The sequence below is a fragment of the Phragmites australis genome, chromosome 22 (assembly GCF_958298935.1).
Source record: "Phragmites australis chromosome 22, lpPhrAust1.1, whole genome shotgun sequence".
NCBI classification, from domain to species: Eukaryota; Viridiplantae; Streptophyta; class Magnoliopsida; order Poales; family Poaceae; genus Phragmites; species Phragmites australis.
Genome location: NC_084942.1, coordinates 21,606,230 through 21,629,643, shown reverse-complemented (window position 1 = coordinate 21,629,643; position 23,414 = coordinate 21,606,230). Strand labels below are relative to the sequence as shown.

The following is a 23,414-nucleotide window of genomic DNA, read 5'->3' as shown; positions in this document are numbered from 1 at the left end:
TTTAGTTGGAACAATTCAAATCTCATAGAAGTATAAAAAGATTCCCACGCGCGGACCACAGAAATTGCACTGCAGGGAGGGAAGCATCCGGCGTAGCTATATCACCCCAAGCATGACAACCTTCCTTGTCCCGGTGTTTCTGTACATAAAACGTATGCTCATGTCCCGGTCAAAATTGCTGTACAAAGCTACACATTACAGTGACAGATTACGTGCACTACCACACATGGTTTCTTTGAGCAACGTGCATGCCTATTCACCGTGGTAGGAGCAGAGGAACATGTGATCATGTGGCCTGCCTATTCGTTGCCCTTGCTTTCAATGAAGCTTAGTAGAAACCCGCTGACGATCCTCCTGGCGATGGGGTTGGGTATGTGCCGGCACAGCCGGCCGTCGACGTAGGCGACCATGCCCGAAACCGCAAACCTTCCGACGACCCACAGCCTGTTCCGTTTCAACATGGCTCCACCAGATGAGGATGAGTCGCCTTCGCCCTCGCAATCGCCGTCGCCTCCAGTGGGTTTCTTCACCCTCGACATCACTCCGGCAATGGCCTTGGATGCTTCCCGGTGCAGCACGCGCACGGCGAAGCTCACGAACAGGTGCTCGCACAGGGTGAGCACCGTCGGCGCGATCCTCCACTCCTGCAAGCAGTTACAAGGCCCAATTGGTTTACGTTAATGTTACACACTTTACTGGTATCTTCCTCAAGGTAATCGCTTTCAAGTCAAAGATGGAACTTACAGGTTCATTTCGCAGATGGCGCAAAGGCCGAACTGTAGAAGAATCTCCTTTTAACAACGCCTTGCTCACGAGAAAGCTTTTGACATTGTCCACGATTTCATTTATCAGAGCACTATTTGGAGGTAGATTCTTTAGGATAACCTGGAAGAAAAAGAGACTCCATTATCAGATGGTTCAGACAACCCTGGTATTTCCATGCACATGCGCTCTCCTGGGGGAAGAAACTGAAAGTAGTAGATGAAAGACATGAAGTATGTATCTAAAGTCAAATGGATGCAAGAAAGTTACCTGGTCATCAATCACCCTGACACGGAGATATTCTTGCTTATACATGACATCCAACATAGCCTGTAGGTACCCTTCGATGTATAGCTGAACATTGGCACAGGACATGTTATAAATTTAAGGTGGGAACATCAGCCGAAGCTCTAAGATTTAAATGCAGTAGCAGATTGGCAGAACCTCATCAAGTCCGGGGCTATGATCAAGCTTGATCTTTCTGTCAGGACCACCCTCCATTATAGCCTGTCCTAATACAGATGGCTCCATTGCCAACGTCAATATACCTTGGTGGAAACCGGTAACCTACAAAAGAGGAAAATCACTTCATATGTTATCACTGCAAGGCGGAAGTCCATTGCCCTTGTTTAATTGCATGTCGGGTTTTTTTTAGAAAAAGGAAAACTGGCATGCATTCACAATATGTAAAAAGAAGGTAATACCATGCCATTTAAACCATTTGTCTCCGCTCCTCTCACAACACTATCTGAAATTTCTGTGACGGCAGCAAAGAGAGCATTCGAACTTGCAGTTTGAACCTACAGAAGACCCAACATTATGTTAATCTCTTGGAAGACATTATTGATACAGTCGGTAAGTTTTGGAAGCTCACAGTTTTCCCGAGATCACCAAGGTACCGTTTTGTTCCAGAAAAACCACCTGATTTCATGTTTTTGCTTATAAATTTAAACATGCCTGCACAATCCACAAATGAATAAAGCAAGTGATACAGTTCAAAATTTTATATCATAGGATAAAACAGTATATTTTAGCCATATTATAGTGTGTTGGCTGCCTAAATGGAACAGCACCATCCATGCTTCAAAATTCAAAAAAAAAAATGCTGTTACTTGTTCAAGTTATGGCAGTAGAAATCTTCCACACTACAACAAGACCAGTTTGAAGAGCTCCGATCAAGTAATTTACCAACAGCTTCAAACATTTAACTCAATATAACACAAATACCATGGGGTCTTCCTCCAAAGATCAGAAAAGTTTTTTTTTTCTTTTACCTATGGTAAGCCCAGGGAGGTTCAGCGAGCCATCAGAAGGGTCAAAGAAAACATCAAGAACAGATGAAGCAGAGTCATCAAAAATTGAGGCGAAAGATGGAGGAAGCAACGAGCTTCCCTTTGTTAAGTAGATTGCCCTCAAGACGTACCTGTCAATTACTCGAAGATTTTTCATTAATTCGGGTAATCAAGACTCAACAGATAACAATGTAAGAAATGGGAAAGATGTACCATGAATAATGCTGAGCACATTTCAGAAGTAGCTCACGAAATGTAACTAAAGCGTGATTTAGGAGAACTCCATTGAGCTCCACAGCTGAGTTGCTAATCTCAGGCACCTGAAAACGAAAAAAAGTAAAAGATGAAACTGTGACATACAGTAACCACAGAGGCCCTTCCAAAATCAACAAGGAGTCTAATTTAATAACACACGAAAGATGCTTAAAAACATACCATTATAACACTATGCAATAGTGCTCTCAAAGCCTCTTGAGCAGAACTATAAGTTGTGCGTCGGATACCAGGACGAAAGCTTGCTATGATCTTTAGACCATTGCATTCGTAAGAAAACTCCAATCAGTGACTCAAAATTGAATACCAAGTCATAATCACAGAAGAAAAATAAAAAGGAGCAAGGCACCTTAATTGGATGTACTTCAAAATGTCTGAAATAAAACTGTGTACTCGGCATTCCCGTAGGAGCAAGGGATGCTCTCCAAAATGGTACAAGCTTCATTAATGTTTCCTCATCAATCTTCAGATCAATAGGCTGTGACATCTTAATTTTGTTAGAGAATTTATGATTCTTGCGATATTGTACAAGTTAACAATAAATGAACAAACTAAAAAGAATCCAGCAACAGACAGTAGTGGGTGTTAACAAGAAGCTAGCACGTCACTTTCATTACCTGTAGAATAATCGAACAGTATTGGATTTGTTTGACGCTAGAGTTTGTTGAATTCAATACAAAGATTATGCGAAGAATACTTTCATCGAGACTAGCATCCTGAGGCTTGTTCCTCCTAAGAATTGACCCAAATGAAGCTCCTTCCCATTTTTCATCCACATTCACTGACTGCAGTTTTTTAAGGAAAAATATGGAACCCAAAATAAAAATAGAAAAAATAGTGCAAGATCTGAAAAAAGAAATATATGAATAGTTCCTAATGCTGAAGGTTTTTCACATTTTTAAAAAATGGAAATTTTGATTAGTCTAGTCACATGCATGGTTGACATTGAAATATAAATTCCAAAGGGATCACTACTTACATGAATTGCAACAGATACATGCTTGTATTTATCTGTGATAACTGAGTCTGCAGACACATGCTGAAGTCTTGCTGTTAAGATTGTAGACGGCGGTTGGACCTTTTCCCCACTCTTCAACAAGGTGGACATGCAAAGAAAAGGAAATATGAGACTGAGTTTGATTTGTAAATATGAATAGATCGCTGACATAATTCATGCACAAATGCTTTCACCATGCTTATGTCGGGTGGAGGTCAGAAGGAACAAACCTGGACTTTGTCAAGAAGATGAGTACACACATAAGACATTCTGAACTGTACACTTGCTATTGGCCATTGAATTTTCTCGGTTTTGGGATTGTCTGCAAGTTCACATATTCGTAGAACTCTTGTTAAACCATCAGCATATACTTCATAGCCAATTTTGAACGCCCTCAATCCAAATGATTCATCGAATCCTTGTTTTCCTGAACTGAGTCCATTACTGAACGAGAAATCCAGATTAAGCCTGCTATTTTGGCGCATCTTCAAAAATGGCTTCCATGGACTGATTTTATCTATTTTAATTTCACGCAATGCAGGTGTATCTGTAGAAGATCAATCGTAATTTACAAACTATGATTAAAGAACCGTAACGAAGATGAAAAGCACCAATGTGTCAGCTAGGAAAGATTTCACTAGAGAGTGAAAGACAAAAGACCAGAAATTCATGTGAATAATGAGAGGCACTTCACCAACAATATCTCCCTAGCTATTAACATATGCACTGCAAATGAATCAGTGTGTCACACACCATTGATGTGGCCTGTTTTTCTCTCCTTTACTAGTTTAAATAGCCAAAACACCATTGCTGGTAATACTTTGCAGTAATCAACAATATTGGATTCTATCCATTTTAAATTGCACATAATGTGATATGACCGATTGAATGTCTCCCATCTGTAAATATGTACCGCTCACTTCCAAAAAATAAGGTCTGTAAAAGTTGTTTACTATCCAGAATTAAGTGGTAAGGTGACTGCTGGCTTTGAGCTTTGTTGAACATTGACGCTGCATGTGTGCTTTGCAGAGACATGAAATGTTTTAATACTAAAGCTTAATGCAGTTTCTTCATGCGTTTCCAGGTCATCGGTTTTGTAATTAGTAATTACCACCAACATAATACATGAATCAACACAACTACTAACTCTATAGAATTAGGAGATAAGAACTTACCAACAATGCGCACAACCAATTTGCGGGGTAAATTTAAGTCATCCCAGGCGTACTGTTCTGACTCTTGAGAGCGTAATACATCCGATTCAACTGAATCCTAGAGAAATCCAGAATAAAAAAACATTTTTTTATCAGTAATAGCACGACAAGGATTGGTTCTGTGATAGAATAGAATCAATAGAACTACCAAAAGATCCGTACCTTCTGGAAATACATGATAGATGCTTCATTCAAGCAATTCTCTATTCGATATGGTAGTGTAACCTTCGGTGGCTTAGTGAAGTGTAAGACAAAAGAAGTGGTCTCTTGAACAACATCAACAGAAGCAAACTGTTTCAGCCTCCCATCACGTAAAGTATCTCTTTTAATACCATCTGTCACAACCATGGCTTCTGATCTTCTAAATTTCAAGAAAAAACGGCCAATTGATGAAACACAGATTGGTCCAGACCAACTATATCCAGTTTCTTTTGGACAAAACTGGATAAAAATGTGAGAATCCTCAAATACATTTCTGTGCTTCTTGACAAATAAATCAAAGTAATTTACTTCTCGCTTTTTTCCAGGTTTCCATGTTTGTAAGGTAGCCCTCTGTTTAGCTTCAACTGTCAATCCATCTGTGTCGTGCTAGAAAATCGGTAACCAAAATCATTAGTATTAGATGAGAGTGCAATTATGAATAATCAATACATGAAAGAGCAAAAGTGAAGCACCTCAACAAAACATTGGCGAACAGCAATTGCAGTACCAGACTCATTTGAAATAACATATCTTGGAACAATTAGTACAACTTGTGATGGCACAGGCAAGTCATAAAGAACAGGTTTCAAAGACACTCCAAAAGCTGCCATACGATGAGGCAACATATTATCTTCGATCTCCAGAAAAAAATCAGTGAAGCCAGACACTGCTTCCAAATCAATAATAGTTTCTGATCCCTTCTCTCTATGTAGGCTTATTCGCAATTTACTTGACCTGACATATATATGATTGTCATGTTACATAGTTAACAGGTTTTGCAGACTTGTTGCCAGGGAAGCACACAAACACATACAACTGTATTTACACTTACACCAAATATCTACAAATGAACAAAATCTGACTTTACATTCTTTCATTTTCATGACCAAAATAATCATAGATGAATGTGGGAATATTTCTCAATCAACAAAAATGCATTAAATGGTTCACACCTTGAATAAGAATAACAGATTAAAAAAAACCATGTGCTTGTAAGTGGTAACACATTGAACGATAATTCATTGAAGCTACAGTTTATGAAGAATTTTCCAGCAGGAACCACCAAACCAGGCATATGATTATGATAGCACAGCAGGTGGCAAATTGCCAATATATTAAACATTATCTACAGTATCGAAATAACTGTGTTATGGTCAGGCAAGTCTACCAGCGTGCTAGGGCTTGGAGCAAAAGCGCCAGCTTCGGTTTAGGTCAGGAGCAGGCATTCACAACCATAACAGATTGACTATTTGCAGAAACAAACTCTACAATGTAAAACATAGTGACTGAATGAATGTTGTGCCAACTACCCAGCTCTGCTGTGTTAAATCAAGAGCCATTTTTCAGTGAACAGAGAACAAAGCTCATGTGACTTTTTTTTCCCCGAACACGAAGGAGAAGCTCAATGTGAGTGCTTACTTTGTAAACCAGGAGCTCATTGACATTGAGGGCAAAATACAACCATGCTGAGGAGGAAGATTAATATTGTTTGTTCCAGGTTCAGACCTGCAATATTTCAGCATTTAATGAGCAACCATGTAAGAATGCATATATAATAGCTCAGATTTACATACTCAGGTAGTGGTTTTTTATGGGAAGCTGTGCACAGTAAGGGGTAATCACTGGTATTATGTAGTATGTATCTTGTGAACAAAGCAACCTGCACAATCAAGAGATTGACTATCAGGTACATGATTTTGATATCTTCAAACTTTGTAATTCCGAAAGGCACACAGTTTCACCAGATATCAATGGAAAATTGAGAAGGCATGTCAATATCAAAATTCGTCATCCTACCTCCAACAAGCCTTTCTCCTGACGTAATAATCTTAAAGAAGAATGATACTTCCCAGGAACAAATTCTAGCAGCATGTCAAGGAACTGAGCTCGAGCTGTCTGCTTTTGCATTCTCTTAACCCAATCACTACTATTAACTGTCTTGGACTTTGAACCATATGAAATCAGTGTGACTGAGAAATTAAATAGGGCAGGATTCACATAAAAATAAGCACTAGAACCACTCTTAATCGTTGCCTGCTTGCCAATGCTGCCAACGTTATCTTCTATGATATTTCCTGCATTATAGTAGAAATGAATAAGTAAATGTATTACCTTTTGTTTTTTGCTTCCTTCAATAGGAACATCCACTTTTCCATAATAAAATGTTCATAGATAAGAGTTTACCCAGTTGACAGTCAGTCAGAACCACCTGTATGTCTGTTTGCAAGAAATTATACACTTGTACAGTCGGGTATATAAATATTTCTCTCTGGAACTGTAATGCCACTGGTGCACTTCTGTCAGAAACACGAGTTCCATATGTAGGCTGCACAGGCACATCTCTACCCAGAGTATGAATTAAAAAATGAAGATCTGTAACATGATGACCATCGACAAAAACAGGGCAACTCAAAGAGCTAAAAAAAGACTTCATGGAATCAACATTGAAGGCTTTTCTTAGGTTATAATTAAGCTTTTCTATAATCCCAGATATCCGGATAGCTTTTTCACCGGTTATGTCTTCTGACCATTTCACTGAAGCTGGCTGACTAATATTTTCAGAATATTCAGACATCTCAGGTCTGATTGACAACATAAAATTGCCTGAAATTAAAAAAAAATGGATTGAACAGCTGTCAGATAAGTGTCGTATTCAAAACTACTACCTCTGATCTAAAAGAATTGCCGTTTTAGGCTCATGTACACTTGAATGTTCAATAGAAAGTTGCAATTGGACATAGAGTGCAAGACTTGTCAGTATTACAATATTAGAGCATTGCCTGCCAGTTCAATTGATAAAATAACACTACATATAAAAAAAATAGATAGATAAATATATAATGAACCCATGGGTTATCCAAAACACATAAATAAAAGATGATGATTTGAGAGGGACTGAGGGAAACCCCAATTGCAAGTAAACTTGCGTGTCTGTGAGGCTTGTGTGCAAGGGAATAGTGCCTAATAATTTACTCATGAAGCATTGAATATGGGAACTGTTTCTTGCAAAAGTTACACATAGAAGATGTTCATGGAACACGTACAAAGTTCACAAGGAATGGTACATAGGAACGATAAGTAAACCAAATAATTTCTAGTTACTACCACTGTCCAAGGTAAATAATGCTATTGCTAACAGTTACAACCAATGCCGCTGCACAGTGGAGAAAGTAACCAAAGGAAACTAAGTAAATGTTATCTGCACTGTGGAGGACCGTTCCTATCCCATGCCAAGAAATTTGATCATGCAAAATGGGCAATAACATCATGCCAAGAAAAGGTGTGGTTACTTGCCAAGAGCTAGAGACATCAATGCTCTTTTGGATCCTCCAGATAAATCCATGGCGTCAAATACTCCAGTAGATTCATCAACCATGTCTCCACTTCTAACTGTGACAAATGCTGCTTCTTCATCAGCTTTGTTTGGCCTCTGAAACCGAAGTTCAAGGGGAAAGTCACTCTTATTATAGATCCTCAACAAAGGTTGAACTGAAAGGGATAATCCTTCCTGCATTTAGTCAACATTAACTATAAGAAAACACAATTAGAATATAATAATCAGTTTTTAACGTAAAGTACAAAAGCATTTGCTTTCCTACCTCAGAATTCTGGGACACTTTAACCACAACAAATGGTCCAGAGAAGCTTCTCGAATCTACAGAGGTCAAGGTAAATAAAAATATCACAACAAAAATACCACCACTGCACCATAAATAAAGCATGTACAGCATGTAGATTATAGGGAAGTCGTTGGTGCATAGGACCAAAGTATGAACCTTTTTTTTCAAGAAAATACATTTATTATCCCATTTCAGCTGAGGTGTGCCACAAGAATCATTCAAGAATATTGTATTTAATACATTCAAAGATACAATTGGTGATGGTCTGTCGGCCTCCCCTCCCCTTAAATACAATTGGCATCAACAGGTGAGCCTGCGATGTGATTCCTTTGTGTTCCCAGCACAGGGAAATTATTCCCCTTCTTTCCTCCAAAGCTCCACACCACCAAAAGCCATCCTCTCCACTCCTGATCTACCCTTCCCTGGACATCTCCCAGATGACACGCCACCACCGACAGCGGATTCCCTCATACCTTCCTTGAGCAGCAAAAACCATGCTCACCGCTGCAAAAACCTCACCTCCACCATTGACGCCCACATGACCAAACCATAAGCCGCTGCGGCCGCTAGACATACAAGTACATTGCCATCGTGGAATACAACAATTAGTCCCACCATTAGAGCTGGACCCTGCCAACAGGGCACAGGCTGCACAATGACAATGCCACAGGGCCATTCCTCTCGGTGCTACCTTTCCTTGCTACTGGTGTTCACATCCCCTAGGCCGAGAAAGGCATGCCAGGTTGATTCAGCTGGTGATTGGGATGGGAATGTGTGGGGCAGAAAAGGAATGGGACTGATCCATTTATTCATCGTGGGCTGTGGCACAAGTGTCCAGTGCCACTGCTACTTGCTTCTTTGGGGTTCTTTTAAGACTTTTGCATTCTGGATCAAGAGCCATGAGCAAAAGAACTTGGTTGGTTTTGCTAGTTTTCAGGTTCGTGATTGGGGTGTGCTTGCCTTTTGGTTATTGCTGAGCAAATTATGGAGGTGTTCCTATTTAATCTTGCCAGAGGATGGAAGTGAGCAATTGCTTAGGTAATAAGCATTTCCTTTTTCCCTCTTGAATGGTTTGCTTGTTCTGCTTTAGTTTAGTGGAGTAGTTCAATGTAATGGCTGCTGTACATTAGCTTGGTCAACTGATACAATTATTCTTTGAATTGTGTCATTTTGGTGGAATTCTATCCTATGTTGGCGGCTGCGTTATTGTCCACATATTTGGTTGAACTGGAGCTGATGAATTGTACTTGCACTGGTAATGCCCTTCAACAGTTTACAACTTCACATCATATGTCACAGCAAAGTATAGTTATAGACTCAGCTGACATCGCCCTCTTTTAATTAGTTGTTGATTGAAATAAAATTGCTATTGAACGCAATGTTTGGGTCTTTGGGATTCCATCAGACAGCGCATCACCCTCAGACACGACTAGAAAGTGACGGTGGAGGCAGTTAAAGGCATTCAGCTAGTCTAGAACAAAATGAGTGTGTTGTAAGAATGCAAATCCACATCAAAAGAAAGTAGCAACAAGTGTAAACAAGACATAACTCATTTTAATAATGCCCATTCAATCATAGTTTTATCCATAACTTTCCAAAGAAGGTGCAAAAAATTGACTCCAAGACATCATAATCTTTTTGAGAAAGGAAAATTAGTTCAAGGAAAAGATACTTTAAATCAAGCAACACAAGGTTCAGAACCAGAACACTTTCAGAACATAAATCTAGAAACTGGGCACTTTTATTTTAATGAATGAATATTTGCTGAAAGAAATACCTTTGACAGGTGACACGCGGGTCCTCCATGCGAAAATACCAGGCTCATGGAGAGAAATGCTGATTGGAATAGTTGAAAATACCCCTTCCTTGAATAAACAAATAGAAACCACATTTTGATCATGTGGAAGATTATCATCAAATGTAAAGTGCCTGGAGGATGTTTAAACATGGAGTATCAAACATAGCAGGAGTAGAATATAAAAGCGCAAGGAAAGGGTCAACACCCAGAGGACTGAATTAGTCATAGCTATCCATTGGTGACAATGTACAAAACATATCCCATGCTAAGATGCAGAGATTGAAAATGATTTAGATAACCAAAAAAATAAACAGACCTCAAGAAAACTGAAGTTGACTGTTGTCCAGGAACTATTGCATCCCCATTATCTTTAAAATGACATACAAGTGCCAGCCTTGAGCCGTTCTCTATCTGCAGAAGCAATGGGTAGTATGTTCATATCATCAAGAACCGCGCCATGAAACTAAAGAGAGAGGCAATAATGAAGGACAGGAAAAATTAGAAGTATATATGCAATATGCAACACATCACATCTGAAACAAGGTGTAGAATATGGCAAAACAGAGGCTCAAAGCTATCAGCCATATCATTAGAAAGATCAATGTAACATTGCAATCCCTACTCGTCTGTCCAAAATGAAATGCAACTCTGGTAAAATGTTGAATAATATAATTAGAAGTTTTAATTTAAACCTTGCAGCAGTTAGGAAAGATAGCTGAGCTTCTCACAGCATATGGACCCATCAAGTCTAATTTTCCAGCCAAATATAGAAGGATGTCAACTGAAAGCTCATTAATAAATATATCCACCTGCAAGAACAAAAGTGAGCCTTCTGTCAAAAGAAAAGAATGAAGGTGAGATTAAACTATATTACAGCTAAATAATTATGTGTAGTTGAAACAAGCATATTAGTAAAGCATCGCACCTGCTTTAAATGAAGGAAGAAATGGATGGGCATCTTGCCATACTTAGTGACTGGGTCTGATTTTCGAAACCTAGAACGAAAGAACGTATAGGAGGTGATAGGAGAGATGAGTTCCTCCCTGTATGTCATATAGCAAGAACTCAATTTCTAATCTCCGTACCAATGTGTAAGAAACAACCAAAATGCAATTAGACAACAAAATAAGGACTATATACAATTTTAGCACAAGACTGACCACAGATTTCTTCGTGCCTTGAAATACTGCCCTGAGACTTTGAATGAACTTAGAATCCTGAGCTTGGATGGGAATATTTGTGTGACAACACGGACATCACTTATGCAGGTTCGGACAAGTGGAAAAACATTATCAGTATCAAACACTTCATGAGTGATGGTAAAAACAATCTTATCAACATTGATGATTATAAGTTGAGAACTTGCACCGCTTGCCAATCTATCCCTCACAGCAAAAGGCACATCATCGTCCACATTTAAATAAGTCATATTATCCAAGTTCATATGGGGAACAATAAGCCTTGCAACATCAGAAAAAATAGATGCATCAAAAACCTGCACTTTAAATGGATTTCCTGGCTTTTTCACAAACTCCAGCAAGCCATCAACAAATGCAATGCCATAATTTCTTTTCTTGTTGACAAGATAGTATGAACTTCTTGGTATAACCTTGTAAGATTTGCCATCATCACCGTCATCCTCAAAATTATCAATCCTGAAAGGAAGTGTGTTCCAAATTGAACAAGGCTTGTCAACATAAGAAGACATTTCGACGAAATCTGATCCTTGAGAAAAACTAAGGGCCAGCTCTTTGCCTTCATCATTCTTTGCAGATAAAGATAAAAGAGAAATGCATTGGGTGCTGGATCCCCATCTCTTCTGGTGTTTCACCTGAAAAAAAAGGGTGAAATGATTTTTTTAACAACTATGCAAATGGCTGAAGCATCCCTTGTAGATGACTGTGAATAATAGTGAGAAGTTCATTCCACTATATAGGTATCAAGCTATAACCTTAAATAATGCGTGTTCACCAGCAAGAGAATAATGGTATGCACCAACCACTTGGTATGTACTTCCAGTGTTTTTGATTGATACATACATCTGTTGATTAAGATCCCTTATAGCAACAATTGATCCTATTAAGGCAGTGGTACGTGGATTAGCACAGTGATTTTAGGTCTACAGGATACATACATCAGCCATTAAGCAGAATTACCATCAGGTATAGTACAATCCATATTGTCCAGCTGTGCTTGGTGAGTAGTGCCACCAGTCTGTATTTCTTTCTGAGTTGAGCCAGAACTCATTATCCCATAAAAAGGAGCAAGTAATGATGAGATCATCTGCAGATAGAAACTTAAAAGGTTGACGAGCTTTACTCATTGACCAATTCATAGAAGGAAATGTGTAGTAGACTTGGACCAAATTTAATTGGATAGCCATGATCACAGGTTTTCTATATTGTACTCATGTGGTGTGATGGACGCATTTCCATATTCATAACAAGATATTTTCTCAGCTTATTTCTCCAAAAGTGAGTGTTTGTCACAGAAGTGGATGCCAATGGCACATGTTACCAAGAGGATGCAAATATGATGAAAAGAAGCATTATATGGTATCATAGTTGAATGGGGGCAAACTTTTCATAGCTGTAAACAAGGGTGTTACCATATGACATGCTCCAAGGAACTAAAGATAAAAATAGTAGCAATAGGCAGGCATAACTGTGCCAACTATGCTCCAATTCTCAATACAGAGATGACAAGACCTATCAAAACCATTTTGTCCGGAATCTAGAACGGGATGTCAAATGATGCTAGTTATCCTGATCCATCTTGTATTCTCTACTTCTTTTTTTGAACTATTAGTCGACCATAAGAGATAAAGCATAATATGAAAAGGAGAGAGAAAGCTTGCTCGGAAATAGAGAAATATACAGACCCACTACCGAAAATACAGCAGATAAGATTGAGGGATCACCTCAATGTTTGAGAGTGACATCGCCACCTCCAAACCAGAAACAGAACCATATCCAAACCAATCACCACTTAAACTCACCAAACTGGAATCTCCATCCAATATTTTTTTCTCAGTCTTGAGATAAGAAGAGAAATGCTTGAGGATATAATTCTCATGTGAAGAAAATTCTAATGATGTGTTGCCTGTTGAACTTCCCAGTGCAGAAGTTGAGCTTGAAGGAGCATCATGACCATAAGTAAGCATATTGTCTGCTTCTACAAATGGGAGATATTCTTGAATTTCAGACTGAGATGAAAGAGCAACAGACTTGCTGGATCGAAAACGAGGTGCCGGTACATCTCTTAATTGTTCAGGGGTATTCTTGTGGATACTTCTAATAGTGGAAATCGAAAGACGCTTTACTTCAAACAGAAACTTCATGCCAAGGTTCATTCGCTGAAGACTTAAGTCAACTTCAAAAGTTAATCCCTGATATGTACCTAAATGCAGGAAACGAATAATAATTTTCTCTAATTGGCAGCACATTTGAACTAAGGATAAGTATATAAGACAGTTACCAGATTCATCTGCAACAACAAGAGTTAGGGACACCCCAGATGATTCAACATCAAGGCATTTGACGGCGTTCAATTTGGATTCCTCACTTTGTAAATGAGCACCTAAAGACACAGTTGCTACCTCCCTCTCTGTATATATGTTGGTAACAATATAGTCACTTCCTGAAGAGATTGGAGGTACTGAATCTTTGACTAAGTTTGGTGTTTCCCGCAGTGGGAGATCCATAAGCAGCCAAAAGTAAACTTTGCAACAGAAAACAAGCTTAGCTAAAGAAATAGTTTCCAGAAAGATCAAACCACCCTGTCAATTGCAGTTATAAAGAATGTCTTAATAGCAAGACAACAGAAAAGGGGTGCTAACTAGGAATAACTAGGAATAACTAAGAAATAAATTAAATACTTCATCTCAGGACATGTCACAACCATTAAAAGCGTGAATGAACAATGTTGATATCGCTAACCAGAAATCATGTTTGTCTAGCAGAATTAGCGGAAAAGCTTCAAGAAGAGTGGTGCACCTGAATTTTGCATTTGACAACCTGAAGGCCATCATGGATCAACAGAGAGATTTTCTGTTTGCTGCGTTGACTGAATTCAGATAAGTAAGTGTGTATGCTGTAGTCTCCAACATAAACCTCTGTAAATTCAATTTTAATTGAATAGCAAACTCCTAAAGAAGCAGAAATGCAACAAGTTCCAGATCCATCTTGCAGTTTCTCATCAGTCAAGTTGTCTTTATTGCAACCAACACTAAGATGAAAGATGCAGTCTGATATAATGAGCTGGTTCTTGCTATGCAGTGAGTCACTAAATATGGTTCCGTGCTGATGTATATCATTATAAATACTCATCTGAGCTTGATTATCGAATACCACAGATTGAATTCCAGATAGACTAATGAGGAAGTCTGTGCGTTCTCCATCAAGCAGAAGTTTCAAAGAAGAACTTATGATGCAAAAACCAACACCTAAAGCTAATATGTCAAGTAATTCCTGTGTTGCTGTGCCCTCAAATATAGGTGAGCTGCTGATGTAGTTTACGGCACTGTTAATAAACACAGCAGGATTTGGGAAAAGTTCATTGCGTGAAGCACTAAAGATGATGTCTGCTGACTCCAAATCAAGTTGTATTTCAACATTGAGTTCAATATGAGGGTCAACTGTTTCTTCCTGGGTAATATGGCCAGCAACAAGCTCCATTGTGCTCCCCTTCATATTTTTTTTGTAAAATGATGCTAGTCTTCCAATGAAATATTGGGAATACTTAACATTAACAAGGTCATACTTCAATGCCTCCAAATGCATGCTTTCAATAAGCTGCACAGTGTTGATAAACACCACAAGTACGATCAAGTAAAGTTACTTAAAGCAGACAATATAAGGGGTAGGGTGGACTACTTGGTTCAGAAATATATGCTACTTTTTTCACTGGGAAATCAATAACTGATTGAATAATGTTGAAAAAACTGATATATTCAACTTGTACAGACCTGGCAAACAGTGAAAAGTTCATCCATGTAGAGTAAAGCTATGCAACCAACAATTCCTCCTCCTAAGTTTGTTGAGATAATGTTTCTAGCCCCAAAGAAGGAATGGACATACTTCCTGGAAGGTGAAATAAAAGAGTTGTCAACTTACAAACTTCTTAACCAAATACACTTGAATCATGCAAACTCAGGCCACAAAAGATAATAGTTGGTGGAAGGAAAAATTATTTTAAAAATACAAGTGCTCTCATTCTCATAATTTCTTGGTTTATATGCTGTTAGTCAGCTCTTTTAAAAAACCTTTCGGACTCGACTCCTCATACAAGGCAAAAAAAAATAGTTTAGGTAACATACTGAACAGAAATCTTTTCAGAGTCACACGTCCATAAAAATGCAAGGTCGAAAATGCTACCTGCTTGTTGAAAGCTGCAAATTGGCTGACATCGGTCCAAAAATGTGAGACTGCTGAATTGTCTCTGGATTATCTATCAGAATAGTTAAACCAGCAAAACTGAAGCAAGCATCCAGCACAACAGACCCTGGATAAGCATGCCTTGCACTACTTTCTGTTCGTAGTTGATGTGGTTCTTGAGGCTCCTTCACACTAGCAAATGTGTTATGTGATTCTTTGGTATGTGAATTAGCTCTTAGATGAGCTGGAGCAGATAGAGATGATGGCCAGAGAGCACATTCCACATATGCCAGACTGAGAACTATACGGGACTTGCTATCCATCTGAGAAAGAAGGGGTTTGTATACATATTTGCTACTTTGCAACACATTATTTTTATCAAAGAATAACTGTATACTTGGACCGGCAACCAGTGCTACAATGTGAAGGGTATTTTCTGGAGTAGCATCTAACATCGCAAACTTCATTCTATGATTGAATGATCTCAATTTCTCAACAATTCCACCCGTAGATGCTACATAGGTATCACCGCTGTTCGAAAGGTCTGGTGATTTTTCAGTTAGTTCTTTCAGCTGTTTGTAGTGCATGAACTGTCTGTATAGCACATAAGTTGATGAAGCACATAGATAATCCAAATCAATGTTTAGTCTCCCAACTGTGAATCTAAGTTGCTGAAAACCACTTGCACTTTTGTAAGGATCGATGAGAAAATATTTGGATTCAAAAATAACAGAAGGTTTATCATGATGCATCAGACCTGATGCATTGTATAAATTGCTAATTATCATCCAATTTGACCATAACTCATCCATATCACTCTTTACAAGGGCTGTGGACAAATCATCATTGTAGGAAAAAGATTTGTTTGATTGTTGTGGGGAGAATGGGTGCATACTAGCAGAGTCACTCCAGAGTATTATCTTAGAGTCAGTGTCTTCAGCAAACTCTGCTGTTCCAAAAGATGAATTCCTCCTGGGAGTGTTGCTATTGTCTACCTGTAGTAACTTTAGGACACCAGAAAGGCATGTCTTCAGTTCCCCAACTGCTAAAAACAATGATTGTGTGGTGCAACCAGCTGAGTAAAGTAAGCATGATGACTTCATTACAAGATGTGCCGAAGGTGAATCGATCTGATAGGTCTTGTTTCCTTTGTTTGGTCTTTTTGAATCAGTGAAGTGATCAGCAATAGGTAACAAGGTTACAGAGAGTTCCCCAAGGTGGACGCTGAGCTGAAGCTCCGTGTCTACATCATGAGTAACACCAGGAAAAATATATGCATATGATCTATATGTTTTGTTTCCAGGGCCCATAGTTGCCCACACTGACCACCATATGAACCCAAGAAACCTCCATAAATATATAAAGGGCGAAAGAACTTTCAACAAGGAAGAAACCAGAAGCGCTTTTGATGATTCTTGCTTGTTTAGTTGCTGTGACACAATTAGTTTTGAACGTGCGGCACACCGTGCTCTAGCAATAGCTTCTACAGGAATTTTCTCCTCCAAATCAATAACAGTTTCCCAATGATCTCTGATAGAATCCCAGAGTTTCCTGTTCCTTGATACCCTACCACAGTTCCTTACTATAATCTTGTCAGAGGGATACCCTACTAATGTTAGCAACAGTACATAAGCATGAACATAGCGCCGCCAGAAAGCAGCATGGCTTACGGCCTTGTTTAAAGAAAATCTTCGACGCACTACTGAGTTGTCAAGCTTTTGTGCAGCGATTTTCCAAAGCTCTCTGCCATTCCTAACCCCATACTCTTCCTTCTGGCTTGTAATATCCAATATCACCATCAACGAAGGAACAAATTTGGGTGAAATCTCCCAGCATGCACTTGGGATATGAATGCCAAAAGCAGCAACTTGGAGATTATCCAATCTAACTGAAGCAGATATGCCGGTGAGAGATGCAGTGCAATCTATAGAATCATTCTCCTTCAGCAAAAACTCAAATTCAGCACATTTAACAAACATGCTATTCTTCTTTCTGAATGATATAAAAGACCCAACTAGTCCTCTGAACAGAGAGCTGCGAAAAACAAGCTCAGGACCAAACTGTAAGTCAGTTGTCCTCAATACAAAAACATGGGAGTCATCAAGATATCGAACTTGTATCGTGACATCATCAAGCCGCACCTGACCACAGTTCAGAAGCACACTGGAAAACACTGAAGCAAGCTTATCTTCCATGGAGTTAACTACCCCTTCAATCATCTCATGCAACATTTGGCCCTAACAAGTAGTACGAGAGGCAGCTTTTGATCAGTGTTTAAGCAAGCATCACAATAACATTACTAGAAAATGCAAGTGTTACTGTGTAGTGTGTACCAAGGCATGGACCTTGAATGCACCCAAGAAAAACAAAGAGTGATGGAACTGCTCTACCTGAGGGTCCAATGATGCAAGCACTCTCTTCTTCTCCTTAGAGACCCATTCCTTGTAGTCTGGCCGCTGCTTCTTCCGCGCAGGCTCCCTTCGAAATAGACATGACTGGTTTATCACTCACTTATCTAAGTCATCCACATTAAGAGATAGTCCACCATGATAGCACAATGCCACAATGGTTCAGCACAACAGTATCAACAGATGTTCCAAGCACCACAAGCAATGTTTCATCAGTACAAGCGCACGCAGAAGTTGCCAGGCGGTACCTGAGTGTGAGCGCGACGTCCACGCCGCGCACGACGGCGCAGAGCGCGGGGGCGGCCCAGGGCGAGGCGGCGAGCTCGACCTCTGCGGCGACCGCGCGGTCGAACCTGGCGGGCCAGGGCGCGGGCTCCCCCGCGGCGGCGTTGAGCGCGGAGACGTCGAGCTCGAGCCCGCGCGCGACGGCGCGGGAGCGGGCGAGGCCCGGCTCCACCCGCAGGTCGGCCGGGTCCGCCGCCAGCCACGGCCGCAGCGCGGCCAGCAGCCGCGCGCGCAAGGCCTCCGCGAGGACCATCGCTGGTCGAGTCGGCTCGAGGGCGGCGCGACTAGGGCTCCATGGGTGGTGGGAAGCAGGCGGGTGGAGGGGAGGAGGAAGGCTTGCCGGACGGGAGCGGTTGGGGCGGCGGGGAGAGGTGCGGTTCGCGTGCGCGGCGCGGCGCGGGCAGAGGACGGAGGATAACGCTGGTGATGGAAATGGAGAAAGTGAAGAAAATCACAAATCGTATTACACCAGCAAATCACAACCAGATTCATCAGATAATCTTAGCAAGTTCATACTTATTACTCCTTTTCTTTCGCTAGACCAAATCCAAATATAATTACACGCTAGTTATGTACTCCCTTCATTCTCAAACAGATGATGTTTAAAAGCATGCGCACAATCAAAATTTAAAAACTTTGACTACTAATATATATAAAGTATTAATCGCATTAGAATGATATTAGATGAGGTGACGTTGGATAGGTGATGGTAACGATGATGTCAGGGGTAAAAAACTTTTCAATCAAATGATATTGTTCCTAATACATAGTGAGCGTTTCGTTATCATTACAATCTTAAGCCAAACAGAAGCATGTTTTACTCATTCCATTTGCAATTTCGGTGTCATCTGATAATATTTACGTTTGTATTATAATTTTTAACAAAACACAACATTAGATGTACACATTTCTGGTATATGTTGCGTAAGTGCATCCTTAGTGTGGCTATAATTACAAGACTGGAGATAAATTTGTAACGTTACCAAGCGCAGCATGTGTTTTCTTAGATCATCCCTAACCGTATTTTTTTTTATTTTTCTCTCTTTCTGATTCCTCTTCTCGTTCACATTCTCTTTATTTTCTTTTATCTTCAATAACTTCTCTTCGAAGGGATTTATGAAGGAAAATGAGAGAATCTTGTCTTGAAGAGAATAAGTTTGAAAATCCTTTCGTAACGAAAACCATAAAATTAAATCGTTGAAACGCTAAAGAAACAAAAATTCTTTCGTAAAGAGATTTTAATCTCCGACAGGAATCCTTTAGAGATGATCTTACTTAAATTCATTTGCACATGCATAAAAAGTCCACTATAGATTTAAAACTAGTCCACCACACCGCTTTCCACATGATTAATTAGGTGGTACCTAATATTTCCGCACAGTATGTGAAAACAAACCATGCGGCATGAGTAAGATATACGTAGTGGTGGTGGTCTTATAAGACTCATTTGCTACTTACTATTGATGATTAAAATATTTTGATGAAATTTTGTGTCCAGTTCGTGTCTCAACCTCAAATTTTAACTTATGTTATTAAAACTCCATATTGTTTTGGTGATATGTTGCTTTTTTTAAAGCTTGGTGATTGACCGCCTACGCCGTGAATTTATAGTCAGCAGGGTTTCTCATATCCTCATTTGTAGGGTTTAAGATATCTTTATATACTATTATAAAGGATATATAAGAATTGGCAAGAAAAAAACGTAGGATGCGACCAAAAGGCATTAGCAAGCTAACGGCTCTATTTGGCACAGTTTATGCTTCTACACAATCCGCTTTTCTGAAGAATTATATGAAAAGTAGATTCTACTTCTCCGAATTGTGCAATTCATTATCAGAATCCGTTTACTGATAATCTGCTACAGAATCTTATCGTTTAGCATAATTTCTCTAGAATCCACAAGTGTGCCAAATAGGGCCAACACTTGGTGACCATCCAAAACAAGTGCAAGTTCTTGATGATGCCAAAAAAATGGTGAGGCTTGCAATCTAAAATGTCCAAATCCAATTCTGGTTACTGATAGAGACTTAGTGATGCCATTAACTAAATATAGATCAGTTGGTTAGGTTTTTTTTAAAACCTGTATACTCAGATTCAAGTCACAAACTTAGCATGTGTGCTTGTATTTTTTTTTATTAAAGTCTCAAAAGAATATTACATACACATGTTGGGTTCAAGTCACAAACTTAGCACATGTGCTCGTATTTTCCTATGATTAAATTCTGAAAAAAATAGTACATACACATGTTGATATATTTAGCGGTAAAATAAGTAATCGTGCTACCTACGTTAGATCAAATGAACTAGGTTGGTTACTAAATGACGACTTTTCTGATATGATAGTTGAAGTATGGTCAAATGAAAGGATTGTAACACCCTATAGAGAGATGGCAGGCTAAAATTCAAAGATTGAGATAAAAACTAAGAGGTTGGACGAAAAATATGAGTGAGATGTACCAGAAAGAGAAGAAAAAACTTTTGGACAAGCTTAATGAACTTGATAGAAATCATAAAGCACTTTGTTATCTCCGAATGAAGTTAATCTAAAACATTGTCTCAATAAAAGGCTAGCCCATCTTTTGAGAGAAAAAGAGATTAAATGGTACCAACATGCAAAGATCAAAGAGTTACTTTTGGTGACTCTAATATAAAATATTTTCATTTGGTAGTAAATGGTAAACATAAAAATAAAGATTTTTTCAGCTAGAAAAAGATAGCCAAATAATTTGTGGGGATGTGGATCTAAAGAAACACATCATATCTTAGTATAAGGGTTTGTTTGAACATCCCGAGAGCAATCATTTCTCGATGGATGAGACAAGACGAGATGACATTTCCCTAGATTTTGGCTATAGAAAATGAAATGTTAACAACGATGTTTACTAGGAATGAAGTAAGATACACTATATTTCTGATAGAACACAAGAAAGCACCGGGTCCAAATGGATTCCCCGCTAAGTTTTACCAGGCTTTCTAGGAATTGATAAAAAATGACTTGATGCCTTTATTTAAGAACTTCCACAAGGGTTTACTACCTCTACATAGCCTTAATTTTAGAATCCTAAAATTATTGTATAAAAGCAGTGAAGCCACTCAAATTCAACATTATAGGTCTATTTGCCTATTAAATGTAAGCTTCAAATTTTTTTATCAAAGTGGCTACGAACAGAATTGCTGGCGTAGCGTAAAAGGTAATAAATTCAACGCAAACTATTTTTTTGTCTGGAAGGAATATTATGAAATGGGTAGTTATTCTATATGAGACTTTATATGAGCTATAGCGTAAGAAATTAAATGAGGTTATTCTAAAAATAAATTTTGAGAAGGCGTATGGTAAAGTTATGTGGCCTTTCCTATAACAAGTGTTAAGAATGAAGGGCTTTTCACCAACCTAGTGCAAATGTATAAGATCTTTTATTCAAGGAGGAAATATTGGAATAAAGGTGAGCGATCAAGTTGGACAGAATTTTTAGATTAAGAAAGGTCTTAGATAAGGGGATCTTTTATCTCTCATCTTGTTTAATATAGTAGTTGACATGCTAGCCATTCTTTTAAACAGAGCTAAGAATAATGATCAATTCTATGAGGTTGTACCACATTTAGTTGATAGAGATATATCAATCTTAAAGTATGCGGATGATACAGTCATCTTTATGAACCATAGTTTAGAACATACCAAGAATATGAAATTATTGCTTTGTTCTTTCGAACAATTATCGGGCCTTAAAATAAATTTCAACAAGAGCGAACTCTTCTGTTATGGGCTAGCTAAGGAATATGAGGAACAATATTCTCAGCTGTCTAGTTGCCGCATGTGTAACTATTCTTTCAGATATTTAGGTATTTCGATGCATCATAAGATTGGAGGATAATTGAAGATAAGTTTGAAAAAAGTTGAGCAGCTAGAAAAGTAAACATATGTCAGGTGGGGGAAGACTGATTTTAATAAACTCAGTTTTAACCAGTTTGACAATATTTATGCTCTCTTTTTTAAGTCCCTATGGGTATCTATAAAAATTGAAGTATTAAAGATTAAGGTTCTTTTGGCAAAGTGATGGCGAAAAAAAGTATAGATTAGTTAAATGGGATGTCCTTTGTCAACCAAAAAACCAAGAAGGATTAGGTATTCGGAACATTGATTTACAGAATCAATGTTTGTTAAGTAAATGGTTGTTCAAGTTAATCAATAAATGTGATTTATGACAGGACCTCTTGAGAAATAAGTATCTAAAATTCGAAACAATCATTCAAGTGAAGAAAAAATCTGGTGATCCACAATGGTCAGGACAATGAATGTTAAAGACAAATTCCTAAATCTGGATAAGTTTCAACTTAATGATGGAAAACAAATCCGGTTCTGGGAGGATAAGTGGTTAGGCAACTTCACTCTTAGTATAATATCCATCATTATATAATATTGTCTGTGGGAAGAATACATCTGTTGCAACGGTGTTTAATAGAGTTTCATTAAATATTTCTTTTCATGGATCTTTAGTTGGTAGTAATCTAATGCAATGACACCAGCTGGTTGTTCGTATTGGACATGATCAAAATGATATGTTTCGATGGAATCTACATGCGAATGGATTTTTCTTAGTTCATTCGATGTATAGGGCTCTCATAAACAATAACAATGTAAATACGAATAGAGTGGTTTGAAATTTTAAGGTCCCTTCAAAAATAAAGATTTTTTTACTTGAAGAAAGATGTTATTCTAACAAAGATAACTTAGCTAGACGAAATTAGAATGATAGACAAAAATGTTGCTTTTGTAATAATATGGAAACGATTCGACACTTGTTTTTTTACTATTATTTTGCTAAGTTTATATGACATGCAATTCAGATGTCTTTAATATCAATGTACCATCTAGTATGGATAATTTATTTAGAGACTAACTTGTTGGCCGTCAAACTAAGTACAAAAGGTAATTATTAACTAGGACATCTTCTTTATGTTGGGCTCTATAGCTTAACAGGAATGATATAGTATTTGACAAAACATCTTTTAAAAATTATTTACAGGTACTATTCAAAGAGACATAATGGCTCTGCTTATGTGCCTAACTACAAAGGTGTGAAGAAGACAGGGACAATATTCGACTTGCATGTTGAGCTCTAGAAACTATGGTGATATAATTTTTCGCCGATCATGGATGAAGATTTAGTAATAAGATTACTGCTTAATAA

General features: G+C 38.5%; 1 protein-coding gene across 3 annotated transcripts; it reads right to left on the bottom strand.

The window, feature by feature from the left end:
* Nucleotides 1–18,719, bottom strand: LOC133904893 (uncharacterized). Of its 3 annotated transcripts, none has more exons than XM_062346533.1 (36): nt 18,189–18,717; nt 17,923–18,010; nt 15,533–17,769; nt 15,124–15,238; nt 14,153–14,950; nt 13,635–13,935; nt 13,078–13,556; nt 12,314–12,440; nt 12,109–12,233; nt 11,318–11,988; nt 11,083–11,200; nt 10,850–10,966; nt 10,474–10,568; nt 10,137–10,288; nt 8,339–8,394; nt 8,034–8,247; nt 6,924–7,343; nt 6,537–6,814; nt 6,314–6,399; nt 6,159–6,245; nt 5,213–5,474; nt 4,701–5,126; nt 4,500–4,596; nt 3,555–3,871; nt 3,307–3,417; nt 2,945–3,112; nt 2,677–2,805; nt 2,490–2,579; nt 2,268–2,374; nt 2,037–2,185; nt 1,637–1,719; nt 1,467–1,562; nt 1,207–1,329; nt 1,033–1,116; nt 745–885; nt 1–644 (listed from the first exon to the last, which is right to left on the bottom strand). In XM_062346533.1, exons 1-36 carry the CDS (start codon nt 18,476–18,478, stop codon nt 300–302), a joined length of 9,582 nt encoding a protein of 3,193 aa, XP_062202517.1. In that variant the 5' UTR covers nt 18,479–18,717; the 3' UTR covers nt 1–299. The 3 variants fall into 3 exon arrangements, 2 of the variants coding, with proteins under 2 accessions (XP_062202517.1, XP_062202518.1); XR_009907517.1 differs by having other exon boundaries at nt 503–644; nt 745–955; nt 18,189–18,719; XM_062346534.1 differs by lacking the exons at nt 17,923–18,010; nt 18,189–18,717 and having other exon boundaries at nt 15,533–17,566; nt 17,674–17,768.
* Nucleotides 18,720–23,414: the final 4,695 nt, after the last annotated feature.

What these genes read in the sequence shown, in the direction of transcription:
- LOC133904893 (XM_062346533.1), bottom strand. Translation starts at nt 18,478, where the DNA reads ATGGTCCTCGCGGAGGCCTTGCGCGCGCGGCTGCTGGCCGCGCTGCGG. An exon ending in TTGAAGTACATCCAATTAAG is followed by an intron (nt 2,580 to 2,676) that starts GTGCCTTGCTCC and finishes AATGGTCTAAAG; the next exon opens with ATCATAGCAAGCTTTCGTCC. An exon ending in TTGGTGATCTCGGGAAAACT is followed by an intron (nt 1,563 to 1,636) that starts GTGAGCTTCCAA and finishes GGTCTTCTGTAG; the next exon opens with GTTCAAACTGCAAGTTCGAA.